Source organism: Miniopterus schreibersii, assembly GCF_964146895.1.
Source record: "Miniopterus schreibersii genome assembly, chromosome: 18".
NCBI classification, from domain to species: Eukaryota; Metazoa; Chordata; class Mammalia; order Chiroptera; family Miniopteridae; genus Miniopterus; species Miniopterus schreibersii.
Window position 1 is genome coordinate 1,605,198 of NC_138121.1, and position 14,796 is coordinate 1,619,993.

General features: G+C 61.6%; 1 protein-coding gene across 2 annotated transcripts; it reads right to left on the minus strand.

Annotated features, from left to right (window-relative positions):
• Window positions 1-243: 243 nt before the first annotated feature.
• EPS8L1 (EPS8 signaling adaptor L1) lies at window positions 244-11,600 on the minus strand. 2 transcript variants are annotated; one of them, XM_081119084.1, is made up of 20 exons: window positions 11,550-11,600; window positions 10,959-11,014; window positions 9,737-9,777; window positions 9,001-9,059; window positions 8,290-8,451; window positions 7,864-8,013; window positions 7,364-7,446; window positions 6,707-6,968; window positions 6,308-6,434; window positions 6,029-6,117; window positions 5,865-5,939; window positions 5,612-5,760; window positions 4,843-4,984; window positions 4,695-4,723; window positions 2,067-2,199; window positions 1,834-1,965; window positions 1,541-1,661; window positions 1,224-1,398; window positions 718-850; window positions 244-644 (listed from the first exon to the last, which is right to left on the minus strand). In XM_081119084.1, the coding sequence occupies exons 2-20, from the start codon at window positions 10,973-10,975 to the stop codon at window positions 558-560; spliced, it is 2,166 nt and encodes a 721-aa protein (XP_080975210.1). In that variant the 5' UTR covers window positions 10,976-11,014; window positions 11,550-11,600; the 3' UTR covers window positions 244-557. The 2 variants fall into 2 exon arrangements, with proteins under 2 accessions (XP_080975210.1, XP_080975209.1); XM_081119083.1 differs by lacking the exons at window positions 10,959-11,014; window positions 11,550-11,600 and having other exon boundaries at window positions 9,737-9,870.
• Window positions 11,601-14,796: the final 3,196 nt, after the last annotated feature.

Consider the following 14,796-nt stretch of genomic DNA (forward strand, 5'->3'; position numbering starts at 1 on the left):
ACCCGGAAGAGGGTTTTGAGCAAGGGGCGGGCTGGGGTATTGGGTGTTAGGAAGATCCCTCTGGACTGGAGGGCTGGAGGTCAGGAGGAAGCCTGGGTCAGGGCTCTGGGTAAGGAGAGGAGGGTTCAGAGAAAGAAACCAAAGAAAGTGGGGACCTCTCCTAGATTCCTCCTATGAAGCTAAAACGGGTGAGGGGCAGGTTCCTGAGCCCCCTGGTAGCCGGGTAGAGAAGGGACAGCAGTTGACAAGGCCTGTTAAGAGGAGGCTGTTTATACACTGCAGCATGGCAGTGAGCAGGGCTCCCGAGCATGCCCTCTCCGGGGTGCGCCACAGCAGGGTCCATATGTTGTCCCCCCCCCCCCAGTCCAGCCAGGCCCCGCTTGACAGTCCAGCAAGGATGGTCCATTTCATCCACCGGGATGGGGGAAGACCAAGGCCAGACAGGGTCCGCGACCCTTCGAGGGGTCTACTGCCCTTGCGGGGTGTCTGCAGAGTCCGTGCTCCCACGGGGCGCGGGGAAACCCGCTGCCTGGACACTTCCACCGGAGGGTGCAGGGTCAAATGACCTGTGTTTCCGCCTCGCCTTCCACCTTCTTCTTTTGCTTTTCCATCACCGCCTCCAGCTCCGACACCGTCTCTCGGTCCTGGAGGGCAGGGCGGAAATCAGGACGCGCGTCCGAGCCCGGGCGCCCTCCCCCGCGGGCCGGGCCGGCTCACCTGCAGCAGCGCGCGCTGCACCGTCACCTGGCTGTACACGCGGGCCCCCTCCTCGGGGCTCACCGCCCGGAACTCCTCCTTCTGCAGCGAGAAGATCTGCGCGCCCGTCAGCACGCCCAGCGCGCCCACCGTCCTGAGCAGGGTGACGGGGCTCTGTCAGCCTGCCGGCCAATCAGGACTCAAGCCTCCCAAGCCCAACCAATCACTTCACGCCCGGCCAGCCGTTTGTCCAATCAGGAGCGTGCTAGCCAAGCAGGGGAGGTGCGTGCATCCCCACCCACCAATCACAGTGTGCCGTGAGTGGGCGGGGCACCCCATTTTTGAGGGAGGCGGGACTTCCCTGGAGCCTGGGAAAACGTGCCAATTGCAACCTGCGGCTCGTAGATAGACCCGGGCTTAGGACCCGTCCGGGGCCCCCGCGGGCCGCACGCCCCCTTTGGGCCAATCAGAAGGCTCCGCCTCCAGCGCGCAAGCCGCAGGCCCGCGGAGCCGCAGTCGCCACTCACCCCGAGCTGAAGCCCTTGGCCTGCAGCCAGGCGCGGACCTCCGAGGCGCTGGAGCGCGGGCTGAGCTGCGGCTCCGGGGCGCGGGGTCCCGGGGCTGTGCGGCTGGGCCCCGAGCGGCCCTGCGCCAGGCGCGCCTGCAGCTCCTCGTTGACGCTGAGCATCTGGCAGAATTTCTCTGCGTGCGGAACCGAGAGGGGGGCGCACTCAGGGAGAGGGGCCCTCGAGATGGGCCAGTCTGCTCTTCCTGAGCCGCGGTTCCCCGGCCCGGAAGGCGAGGACAGGGGCCGCTCCCCCGACGTGGTACCCCCGCCGCTCACCCTTCTCGCCGGGGTCCAAGCTGTTGAGACTGTCGCAGCTGTCCCAGTGGGGCCGAGCAGGGGCGGGGGCCACGGCTGGGGCCAGGGCCGGGGCCGGTGGGGGGGGCGGAGTGCTGTTGTCCTAACGGGGACCAAGAGGAGAGCACCTGGGATCAGAGGACTCCGAGTCCCGGCCCCTCCTTATGGAGAGAAATTTCTGAACCGCAAGCACCTCCTCCGCCAGTACCCTTGACTAGACACACCCCTCGTTCCCCGCACCCCAGAGCCTCTTCCCTTAAGACCCGGGGGCTCACCAGAATGCGGGCAGGGCTTTGGCTGCGGCTCCCCTGGGGCCCCGCGTGGGGTGTCAGGATATTATAGGGCACGTATCCCTCCTGCCCGCGCTGGTCCCGAACCTTCCACCACTTACGCTTGTCATCCAGGACCTGGGGGAGGTAAGAAGGGAGGTTCAGCGCTTGTGTCTGCAGTTAGGGTTGCGTCCACTGCAGCCGCTCAGCACCCCCCCCGCCCCCCAAACCCCTCTAACCTCCAACACGTCCCGATGCTTGACGGATAGCTCGCTGCTGTTTCGGGCCAGGAAGTCGTAATTGCACAGGACCCACTTCCCTGCCGGCTGCGGCTCTGGCTGGGGCTCAGCTTCTGACTCCGCATCTTGGTGACTGAGGAGAAGGGGGAGGGTTGGGGGTAGGAGGCAGCCAGCCCCACTGCTCTGGGCTGCAGGGTGTTGGTGTGATTTGGGGTTAGAGCCAAGCAGGGGCCGAGGCAGGGGGCCAAGTTAGTACTGTTAATAGGGACCTAACATTGGAAAAACAGCTGGTGTATATTTGGCTTCTTATGTGCCTAGGAACGTGGGGTATGGGTGCCAGATCACCTCAGCTCTATAGATGAGAGCATTCGGGCTAAGAAAGGTACAATGTCCCAGGTCACACAGCTGGCAACAGCTGCGATTTATTGAGCATCTACTAAGTACTGGGCTCATGATAATGATAACTCACAGTCATAATAAAAACAATAGTGCCTGGCCGGGTGTGGCTCAGCGGCTGAGCGTCGACCTAGGATCCAGGCGATCAGGGTTTGGTCAGGGCACAAGCCCGGGTTGCGGGCTCGATCCCCAGTCGGGGGCGTGCAGGAGGCAGCCGATCAATGACTCTCTCATCATTGATGTTTCTATCTCTCTCCCTCTCCCTTCCTCTCTCTGAAATCAATAAAGATATATTTTTTGAAAAACACAAAAAAAGTATATGGCTGATGTGGGATAGTGGTTACAGCACTGGCCTGTGCACCGGAGGGTAGCGAGTTTGATTCCCGGTCAAGGGCATGTACCTGGGTTGCAGGTCTGATCCCTACCCCCAGTCGGGGTGCCAGTGGGAGGCAACCAATCGATGTGTCTCTCTCACACCGATATTTCTCTCTCCTCTCTTCCCTCCACCCTCCCTTCTACTCTCTAAAAATCAATGGAAAAAATATCCCCACTCCTTGGGTGATTATTATTATTATTTCCATTTTACAGGTGGGGAAGTGGAGGAACAGTGACGAGAGGTGACCACTGATGTAAAGGCTTCAGAGCAAGAAGGGCCACAGCCGGCCTGGAACCCAGGCAGGCTGGCCCCAGAGTCATGTCCTGAGCAGTTCTGCCCTCCTGTGCGTGCGGCTAGATGTGAACCTGGGCTCTGCCGTGGCCTAGAGCTCTTAACTGACAACCTGCACAACCTCTTGGATGTCTCACTCTTCCAGGAAGGGATTACTATTCCCATTTTTCCCTTCAAACAACTGGAGGCACAGGGAAGGTAAGTTAAAAGCCGGGGCTGTCAGAAGCACAGGGGTGGGGGCAGGTTCCATGAGACCAGGCAGCTGGGGGAAAAGGAGTGGGATTTGGGCTCTGAGCTCCCCCCAGTAAGAAGGACCTCAGCCCTGATCAGACCTACCTGTGCAAGGGAGGGGGGATCTTCAGGGCCACGGCGCCCCCTGTGTGGGGCAGGCAGCTCCCAGCACGCTGTCCCTGCTGAGACCCTCTGCCCGGGCCCTTACCCAGACCCCCCCTTCTGTTCCTCCAGCCTTGCTGCTTGGTGTCCTGTCATCCTACTCAGCTTCCCTCCCATTTGCCCCCAACTTGCCCAGGGACCCTAGAATCCTGGCCCCTCTCCCCCCTTCTTCCCCCAGGCCCCAAGAGTCTGCATCCCCCATTACTTGTTGGAATCATGAAATTGAACCCCCAGTTCTTTCCTCCCTCAGAGACCCAGGAGTCCAGGTCTTAAGCTTTAATTTCGTCTCCCTTTTAACCCTTAAAGGCTCCCAGCCTGACACCCAGCAGGGACTGAGACAATTGCTGCAAAGCCTTGGGAAAGCAAGGGTCCAGCCTCCTGGCCTTTACCTCTGTCAGGAGCCCAGAGAGACTACCGCTTCCTGACTTTCCCAAAAACCTGCCCCTCAGCCCTTGCAGTCCCGAGCCTGCATCTCTGGATCTCCAAGGTCTCAGACTTGAGCTCTTTCTTAAAACCCAAATGTTTACTCCCAGCCTCTTCCCTCCAACACCCAGGGCTCTGTCCCAGTAGGGACCCAAGCATGGAGCTTCCCAGATCCTGGGAAACCTAAGTGCCTTCTCCCAGCCTTTTGGGGACTCAGGGTCCAACTCTCAAGACTTTACCCACACTCAGCCCCCTCCTCCCTCAGACCCTGGAATCTGGGCCTCCAGCCCCCTCTTCCCTCAGACCCTGGTATCTGGGCCTCCAGTCCCCTCCTCCCTCAGACCCTGGAATCTGGGCCTCCAGCCCCCTCCTCCCTCAGACCCTGGAATCTGGGCCTCCAGCCCCCTCTTCCCTCAGACCCTGGAAACTGGGCCTCCAGCCCCCTCCTCCCTCAGACCCTGGTATCTGGGCCTCCAGCCCCCTCCTCCCTCAGACCCTGGCATCTGGGTCTGCATCTCCCTCCTCCCTCAGACCCAGAAGTCTGGGCCCCGCCCCCCACTCCTCCCTCCCTGCTCCTCCCCCCTCTCCCAGCCCCGGCCCCACCACCTGGTCACCACCTCACCCACCTGGGAAGAGCCGGGAAGACAGAAGGAAAAAGACAGAAAAAAAGGAGGCAGAGTCAGCGCTGGGAGCCCCCAGGACGCGCCCGTCCTGGACCCCACCTGCCCCGCCCTAAGGCTGAGACTCACCCATTGACAGCGATCTGGGGGGCGCTTTGCTGCAGGAGATAGAAGGCAGCAAGTCAGGGCGGGGGGCGGCCTCTTCCCAGACTGCCCAGTCCTGGCCCTGCTGTGTCACCTGGGGGAACCTGCTGCCCCCTCCAAACCTCAGTCTCACCTGCCTGCGCCGCCGCTCGTGCTGTAGCTGTTTTTCTACTGGGTCCTCCCAGGGGCGGCCCTGCGGGTCTGTGGCCGGCGGCTCCCAGCCGCTGTAGAACTCGGGGATGTATGGGGGTCCCTCCTCCGGGGGCAACTCCAGCCTGCAGCCAAAGACGGGCGAGGGCTCAGGGACTCTGGCCCGCCCCAACTTAGTCCTGTCACTAACCTCACTCCCCCCCCCCCCCCCCCCCCCGTCCCTAAACCGCGCTCTAACCCAGCTATTCTACCTTCGCCTCCCTATAAGCCCCGCCCCCACGACATCAATTCTATTTCTAAATACACCGATTCCAACTAATGCTCCCACCAGCTTCTGAATCCAAACTGGTTTCTAGCTACACACATTTCTGCTACCCCACGAGGCTCTCTCCCTCCAAGAGTACAGACTGCGCCCCCTTTCCGACCCACGGACCAAACCTTTCCTAACCCCCGCCCCTTCTATATAGCCCCGCCCGAGGCCCCGCCCCATTCCCCTGAGCCCCGCCTCTCGTTCCTGTTCGGTTGTCTGATGTAGTCTTAAATCTCTCCTTCGCATAAATTTCTGGCCTTTCTGCCAATCAGATGCTGGCATTTGTCCTAGGTCCCACCCTTTCTTCATTGGCCACACCCTCCTGTCTAAGCCCCGCCTTAACCCTGCCTTCCCAGTCTCACCTTTCCAATCAGCACATCCCCTGCCTCACAGCCCCGCCCCCAATCACCACGCCCCGCCCCTCGACAACCACGCCCCTCACCCCGGGCGGGTCCACGAGTCCCCCAGCGAAGTCCAGAGCTCATTTTCACTGGAGGTGACATTGTCCCGCAGCAGCGCCACGGCCTCGGACGTCAGGTGCGGCCGCCGCACGCCGCTCGCAAACTTGGGTCCGCCCGACATGTCCACAATCTGCCGGGGGGGGGCAGGAAGGGGCACGCCATCAGACCCTCTACCAGAGGAACCCCGATTCCGCCTGCCGCAGGGGGCGCGAGGGCCGAGGCGGGCGGTCTCACCACGTGCAGAGGTCCGAACAGGAAGTGCAGCAGCTCTGCGGAGGAGGGGTTGGCGATGTTGCCGCGCAGCCGCGCCTGCGGGTTGGGGGAGGGGCGGGCATTAGCGCGTGGGCCGGGCAGGCTCGCCGTCCCCGCGCCCGTGCTCCGCGCGGACGCGTCCTCACCAGCAGGCTGAAGGCGTACTTGATTTTCTGAAGCACGTCGGTGTACTCGGCCTCGCTGGGCGGCTTGGCCCGCAGCGCCAGGAGGCCCTCTGTGGGCAGGGGGGCAGGCGAGGTGAGGGGGGACACAGAGGAAACGTCAGAGAGAGGGAGAGCCCCCAGAGATCGGGATGGGGAGTCAAGCTGGCAGGGGTGCGAGGGGAGACCCCAGGGGCAGGGAGGCTGTTTGGGAGTGCCCAGGGGAGGCGGGTGCTCGGGTTCCCACCAGGGGGCGCCCCTCACCCCCGGCCTCCCGGCGCCGGGTCCTGCGGCCACGCTCCCGGTGCTCCAGCACCCGGGCCGCCTCCGCAGACTTCTGCAGCTTCGACACGAAGCTCTCCACGTCGTCGAACACGTGGTTCAGTATGTCCTGGGGGACAGAGCAGGGGGACGAGTGAGACCCCCGAGTCCCGGACTCTCATCACTCGGGTCGAAGCCCCGCAGCCAGGAGCGCTCAGACACCCCCGGCCCAGGCCACACCTTCTGACTCTGGCCCTGCCCCCGTGCGGGCCCCGCGGGTCCCACTCGCAGGCGTCCGACTACGCCTGGGGACCTGGCCCCACCTCCGGACGGAGGGCTCACCCCCAGCGGCCCCGCCCCCAGCCTAGCCCCGCCCCCGGGCGGCTGGCCCCGCTCACTCACCACGTCCCGCTCCGCTTGCAGACCGGCCAGGTCCGGGCCGCGGGGGCCCAGGTCCGGCGAGGCCGGGTCCGCGCCCCCGGGGGTCTCCGCCCGGCCCGGCCTCCGCGCCGCTTCCGCCTCCGGGATGGGCTCCGTCTGGGGTCGCCCGCGGCTCGCGGCCGACTCTGCGGCGCGGATGGCGGCGCGGACCGACGGGCGGCGCTGCAGGGGCGGGGTCTCGGCGGCGGGCGAGGGGCGGCGCTGCAGCTCCTCCTGCGTGGCCCTGCGGGGCAAGAAGGGGAGCCGGAAGCTGGGTCCCCCCGAGGAGTCCGGAGAGTGGAAAAATTCGGGGCTTAATACAGACACTGGCCCAAATGGGTCAAACCTAGGCCCAAAGTGGTGGAGAGAAATCCAAGGCATTAGGGGCGGGGGAAGCAGCTCTCCAGAGGAAACCAGGCCAGGGAGGAGACCGCAAGGACCAGAACCAGGGAAAGCAGGGGCCCGGAGGCGGGCACACTTGTCTGGGAGGTACACGCAGCACTCGAAGAGGCTTTGACTCCCTTCGAGGATCGTTCTGCTCGAGGCTAGCGGAAACAGCCCATTTCTCGGGTGGGGAGACTGAGGCCCAGGAGACCCACCGTCCCCTTTTCTCCGCGGCTTCCAGCCCAGCCCCCTTACCTGAGCGCCGCCGCCCTTCGATCCCCTTGGCCAGAGCGGTAGTTGTGCAGAGCCCCCTGGATGTCCTCCTGGATCAGCTCCGCCTGCCAATCACGCCGTCAGGCCACGCCCCCTCCCCCACCGCCCGCCCCGGGACGCGCGCGGCATGGATGCCTTGGCCGGGTCCCAGACCACGTCCAGTCATCGTTCACGCATGTGGACCCACGCAGATCCACGCCCTAGACTCACACCTTCGCCCTGAATCTGTCCCCGACCTAGGCGACGCCCCCACCCACGGCGCCCCGGTCCAGGTGGCTCCCACCCCTCGGTCACACTCACCCCCCCACCCCAGTTCTGCCCCCTCTCCCACATTCCGTCCGAGTCCAACCCGCCCTTTCCAGGCCGCGTCCCCTTCGCCGACCCTGACCCCGCCTTTGCCCCAGGCCCCGCCCTTTCCCGCTCCGCGGGGGATGCGCGGGGTCCCAGCCCCTCCGCCCGGTGCCCGCGACCCCCCAGCTCACCCCGAGACGCAGGCCCTGGAAGAAGTGCACGTCGGGCTGCGCGCGCTCGGGCTCCTGGCACACGAGCAGCAGCAGCGAGCGGCCCCGGCCGGGCGGCACCACCGCGTCGCAGCGCACTATGGCGCCCAGCGGGTAGGACTCCAGCTCCTCCTGCGGCGGGACGGCGGGTAAACTGAGGCTCGGGACCGATGACACTGCTGTATGGGGACTGCAGTGCCAGCAGGTGCGGGCGCTGCGCAGGGCGGCCCGGCGGAAACAGCTGAGGCTAATAAGGCTCAGAGAGGGGGCGGGCCCCTCCAAAGTTCCCCGAGACAGGACGCAGGGAAGCCAACATTTAGGCTAAGACCCCCCACGTCGCTGGGGCCGAGCTCTCCGTGCCCGGCTGCTCAGTCCCGCCGCGTCTTCCACCCACGTGGCCCCTGGTACCTTGGAGACGTGGTCGAGCAGCGTGACGTGGTCGGGAGACACGCGCAGCAGCATCTCCTGGGCCCAGACGCGGCCCTGGCTGTCCATGACGGCCAGCTTCCGAGAGGCGTCCTCCACGGTGTGCACGCCGTCCTCCTCGCCCAGGCAGAACGTCACCAGGTGCTGGCACGGGCCACGGAGAAAGCGGTGAGTCCCAGGATGTCCCCCGGAATCAGCCTTCTGGCTTGTGACTAACCACACCTCCTCCAGGAAGCCTTCCCTGATCGCTCGCTCCAGCTACGGGCGCCTCCACGCAGCGCCCTTTGTTTCTCTTTCACCAGAGTGACTAGCCCCCGGGCCTGTCTTCCCACCCAGACGGTAGGCTCCCCGGAGGCCGGGGATGGTCTGGATTATATCTGGTCCCTCCAAAGCACCTCTACCTGCATCAGAGCAGCTGGCCCCCTCTGTTGGACCTCTGCACCTTGTCCAGCCCCTACTCATGCAGGATTGCATCTGATTTGGGGCTGTGGCCAGGCCGTTCAGCTCAAGGGCTGGTCCAGAGGAAAAGTTGGCAGGTTCAAGTGGCACTGAGCTCCCTCCCTGACACCCGTGTCTGAGGCAAGGCCGAGGAAGCCCAGTTTGTAGAGGAGCAAACTGAGTTGCCCAGGTTCTTTCTGCCACTCTCCCTTTGTCCCAGAAGACTCCCTGTGGCAACGCAGACCCCAGACTTACGTTGACTGGATACTGGGAGACGTCGGCCATCACCACAGTGGAGTAGCGCTTCCTCTGCTCTGTGGGGGAGGAGGAAGGTGGATCCGGAGGCCTGGGTCCTTGGTTCCCTCCTCCCTCAGACCCAGGAGTCCAGGCCCCAGCCTCTCCTCCCTCAGACCCAGGAGTCCAGGCCCCAGCCTCTCCTCCCTCAGACCCAGGAGTCCAGGCCCCAGCCCCTCCTTCCTCAGACCCAGGAGTCCAGGCCCCAGCCTCTCCTCCCTCAGACCCAGGAGTCCAGGCCCCAGCCTCTCCTCCCTCAGACCCAGGAGTCCAGGCCCCAGCCCCTCCTTCCTCAGACCCAGGAGGTCCTGTCGTCAGCCTCTCCTCCCTCAGATCCAGGGGATCCTGCTCCAGCCCCTTCTCCTTCAGACCCAGGAGTCCAGGTCCTCAGTTCCTTTCTCCCTCAGACCCAGGAGTCCAGGTCCTCAGTTCCTTTCTCCCTCAGACCCAGGAGTCCAGGTCCTCAGTTCCCTCCTCCCTCAGATCCAGGAGTCCAGGTCCTCAGTTCCTTCCTCCCTCAGACCCAGGAGTCCAGGTCCTCAGTTCCCTCCTCCCTCAGACCCAGGAGTCCAGGTCCTCAGTTCCCTCCTCCCTCAGACCCAGGAGTCCAGGTCCTCAGTTCCCTCCTCCCTCAGACCCAGGAGTCCAGGTCCTCAGTTCCTTCCTCCCTCTGGGGTTTCCTGGCCCATAAACTCACCATAAATGGACTTGGCACTCGGTTTGGGGGCAGCTTCTGGGCTGGTGAAAGAAAAGAGGGGTGAGAGGGACAGTGGGAATTGGGGACAGATCATGGGCATTTCAAAAGCCAAGAAGAGCAGCGACTTCATTGTGAGGGCACTGGGGAGCCATGGAAGGATCTGGGCAGAGCAGGAGAGGGCAGAGCTGGACTTTAGTAAGACAGGTGAGGTGACGGTACTGGGCAGTGCTGCGGAGTGTGGTCTCTACTGTCACACAGACCTGGGTTCAAATCCCCTGTCAGCTACTGTCTTGCCTTATGACCCAGGGTAGGAGACTTCATCTCTCCTGCCTCAGTTTCCCTCTCTGTAAGATAGCAGTTAGCTTCCCTATAGCTTCCATCTGGTAGAGCTGCTGCGTGAATTCAGTGAGATGAGGGAGTTGAAGTACCTGCAGCCTCAATAACTGTTATTGTCATTATTATAATGCTCAGGGCTTAGCACACTGTAGGTGCTTAATAAATGGGAATTTTTACAATAGAATTAGTGTTTGGAGCAGATGGAGAGTTACCTTCTTCCCCTCCTACCCCCATGGACCAGGCTCTACCCAGCCAAGTCCTTCTCTGTCTCCTGCCTTCAACCTCCTCTTCAAGGTCACCTTTCCAAGAAGAATCCCCGAGTCCCCATTTCCACAGGAACTCCAGAGGCTCGGAGCCCAGGTGGGGTGAGGGATGAGGGATGAGAAACGCTTTCAGTCAAACCTGTGCTCCTCATCCTGCTCCTGTCAGTCAGATCCACCTACAATTTGATTACCCCTTGGCTGGGGAACTCACTACCTCACAGGCGGCTATTCCCACATGGCTGCCTTTGTCCTCCGTGTTCATGCCAAGGCTGAGCCTTCACTACAGACACCCCGACTCTTCACAGAGGGCTAAAACCCATAAAAATGTTGCTGCATGAGGATAAAAAAAGCTGTCCCTGTTTCTCAGACAAGGGACTGAGGCTCAAAGAGGCTACGCTCCTTGGCCAGGGCCACACCACTGCTGAGTGTTAGCGTCTGGATTAGAACCCAGGTCTGTCTGCTTGGAGTGGAGCTAAACTACCCGCTGGGCTGGGAGGGAGGCAGCCCAAGCCCAGGCTTCCTTCTGAGTGTCCAGACCTAGGCTCCCGTGAATGTCCTGCCGGTGTGTGTGTGTGTGTGTGTGTGTGCCGGGGTTGGGGGCCAGGTGGGCAGGGGGCACTTACCTGGTGGTGGTGCTCATGATGCCGAGAGTGGGCAGCTCTTGCCACCAGGAGGTGCCCTGGGAGCCAACAAAGAGGTGAGGGCCTGCCCTGTACTTCGGGACCTATGATTCCTGGCCCAGCCCCTCCTCCCTAAACCCAGGAGTCCAGGCCCCAGCCCCTCCTTCCTCAGACCCAGGGATCCAGGCCCCCAGCCCCTCCTCCTTAAACCCAGGAGCCCAGGCCCCAGCCCCTTCTCCCTAAACCCAGGAGCCCAGGCCCCAGCCCCTCCTCTTTCATACCTAGTACGTGGTCCCTCAAATCCTTCAGAAATCCATGCATTCAATTCCCTAATCTCCGTGTACCCCACTTGCCTCCTCTACCCAGAGTCCCAGCCTGACCCTCTCAGGGCCCTGTCCTAGCTCTGGCTCCGAGGCTCTCATCCCTGAGAACCAGAGGGTTTGACCCCAGGTCTCCTCAGAGAAACTCTCAGCCACTTCCTAGTCCCTGTGACCCCATATTTTCCCTCTAGCTATGGGGACCCGGCTTTCAGCCCTTGCCTCCTTAAGACTCAAGACATCAGGTCCCCCAGCCCCTCCTGGGCCCCCTCCTCACCTGCCCCGTCCAGCGTCAGGCCCCGTCAGAGGAGAGGCCCGCTCTGCTCTCCAGTCCAGACCCAGGGCCCCTCCCTCCGGCTCCCTCCGGGGCCGCCCCGCCTCCGCATACCTGAGCACTCACCTGGCACTGCCCGCTCGAGTGGCCCCTGGGCGGGGCTGGCTGCGAGACCCAGGGCGGGGCTGGAACAGCCTCAGGAAACTTGTCTCCTCATAACAACAATAGAGCAATCACAAGTGTCCTGCGACACCACCACTCGTTAACGTCTCAAATACTCCCTTTAATTCTCAGTAGAACCCTTTGAGGTAAGCGGGCACCATTATCTTAGTTGTATAAAAGCACCTGCAGGGTGTTCAGGGACATTAACCTCATCTCCCCCCCCCCTCCCATCACTCTGTTCCAGCACCCCCGCCTCCCTGCTGCTCCTCCAGCGCCCAGACCCCATCCTGCCTCAGGGCCTTTGCACTTGCTGTTCTCGCTTCCTGGAATACTGTTCCCTTGGCTCGCCTCACCTCCTTCAGGTCCTGCTAGAATGCCACCTTCTCAGAGAGGCCCCCTGGACAGCCTGTTTAAAATCACAGCACCTCACCCTGGCCGGGTAGCTCAGTTGGTTAGAAGGTTGCAGGTTCGAACCCTGGTGGGGCACATGCAGGAAAAACCAATGATGCGTAAATAAGGGGAACAACAAATAGATGTTTCTCTCTCTCTCCCTCCCTCCCTCTCTCACTCTCTCTCTTTCTCTCTCCCTCTGTCTCTAAAATCAATCAATAAAATAAAATACTAAAACCATAGCACCTCTTACCCTCCCCTCCTTCGCCATCTCTTCCCCGCTCCGTACTTAATTTTTCTTCCAGTGTTTATCACCTTCTAACACTCTATTACCTGTTCGTTTCGTTTATTACTGTCTCCGCCGTTGGCATGTGAGCTTCACGGGGGCAAAGGCTTTTGTACGTTCCATCCCCCACTCACTGGGGTCCAGCATGGAGATTGGGGTCCAGCGCGGAGCAAGTAAGACATTGAATTGGGGAGCTTTTTGCATTTGGTGCTTTCATTGCCTTATTATTTCATTGTTTCTTTGAACACACGTTGGCCCCGCAGCCTCCACTGATGAGACGGCAAATGGGGGACACACCCTGCCCTAGATGGAAGGGGGTGGAAGACCAGAGTGAGGGAGAGACAATCACATGGGGGGGTGGTGGCAAAGAGCCCAGGGTGCGGGTCCGAGTCCTGGGTCTGCCATTTCATAATTTTGGTCATACTTTTTTTCTTTATAAAGATAGCTTATAAGGTCATTTTTTAAAAATTGATTTTTAGAGAAAGAGGTAGGGAGAGGGAGAAAGAGGAACCTCGATGTGAGAGAAAAGCACTGATTGCCTGCCTCTTGCATGCACCCCGATCAGGGATCGAGCCCGCAACCCGGGCACGTGCCTTGACTGGGAAGGGAACCCGCAGCCTTTTGGTGCCCCGGTGATACCGAGCCAACTGCGCCACCCGCCAGGGCTGGTCGGACTTACTGCGTGCTTAAGGCCCTTCTGAGTACATTACATGTGTGTGTGGGTGATCCCCGCAACGATCTAGGAAATGGGTCCTAGGAACCCCATCTACACATGAGGAAACAGGCTCCTCCAAGTGAAGTCTTGTCTACAGCCACACAGCTGACACATGCCAGAGACGGCGGGCCCCGGGCTGTGCGATGTACACCTTCCGCCCCACCCTGACCTGGCCCCTTTACGGCTGTGTGACCCTGGGCAAATGACTTAACCTCTCTGTGCCTCACCGAGTCGGAAGGATTAAATGAGATTCCGGAGAGCTTCTAGCACAGTAACTGGCAAAGAGGAAACTAGATGAGTGTTACGGTGACAGAGCTGATGGTCTTTCTTTCCGCAGGATGCAAAGGACCCGGCGCAAGCCCAGAAGAGCTGCTGAGAGGGGCAGGGCAGGCTTCCTGGAGGAGGAGGGGCAGCCAGCGCTGAACCTGAAGGGCCAGTTTGGCAGCTCAAGGTGGCCTAGAGGATGAGGGAGGAGTGTTCCAGGCTGGGGCGCTCGCTGAGCCTCGGAGGGGAGGGCCAAGGAGTGGGCGCTGTGCTCGGCTGAGCACCCCTAGGTGCTGCCGGCGGGCGGAGGGATCAGAGCCCCTCTGCAGCTTCTGCCACTCCGTGTCCCTGTCACAGCCACGCCACAGATGATTTCTGAGCTCGGCCTTGCCTGGGTTGGGGTCTGAGGGAAGGAGCAGGCCCCTTACCTTCTGTGAGGCAGACTGAGTGGGATCGGCACCCCACGGACAGAGGAGCAGATAGAGGCTCAAAGTAGGGGGCCAGTAGCCCGAGATCACAGTGCCCAGGCTGTGACACTAACGCACATTTAGCTGAGCCCAGGTCCCTTTCTTTACGTGCAGGTGGAGAAACTGTCCTCATAGAGGAAATTGGTGGGAGTCAGGGCCTGGACTCCTGGGTCTGAGGGAGGAGGGGCTGGGGCCTGGGTTTGAGGGAGGAGACTGTCCCAGAGCAGGCACCCCCAGACTCCCCCCCTCGCCCCCAGAAGCCTGGAGCAGCAGGTGAGACCGAAACCAAGTCTCCACCCTACTTGCTGGGCCCAGTGGCTCCTTCCTCCTTCTCTGGCTGCAAAGGAGGCCGCTCCCTCTCTCCAAACCATAGCAAGTGGTTCCCAGATTCCTGTGGGGGCTCCCACCCTGTAAGGCCTGCTCAGTCAGTCCTGGGTGGAGCCAGGAATCCGGGTCTTGGAGCCTCTCCAGGGGGGAGCCGGGCAGCTGAGAACCCAGCCCCTGCCTGCCCATAAGGCCCTTACTGTGCCTTTCACTGAGCGGGCTTTTTGGGGGGACTGGACTAGTATTTATTCTCTGGGTTGGGGAGCCCAAGAACGAAACAGGACTCTCCACTGGGGCTTCGTAAGCTAAGATCCCCTGTGTGTTGTATCCGGATCCTCTCCCTTGTCTTCCTGCGCCCTTCTCTGATGAATTTGTAGGACAGGGAAGGAGGTCAAATTCCCGGGAAATGGGAGGTAAGGCAGGTAGCTGTGGGAGGGGCGTAGGTGAGAGGGAAGCATGTCAGGGAGGTACATTTACTCACCTAGTGCTGATTTATTCATTGAATAAATGGGTCCTGAGACCTAATTTGTGCCTCACCCTCTGCCCTCAAAAGAGTACAGTTGGGGAAACAGACCCTGCTGGGACCCACAGTCCCAATTCACAGTGACATGTACGCCAACGGCGGTGGCACAGGGCAGTGTC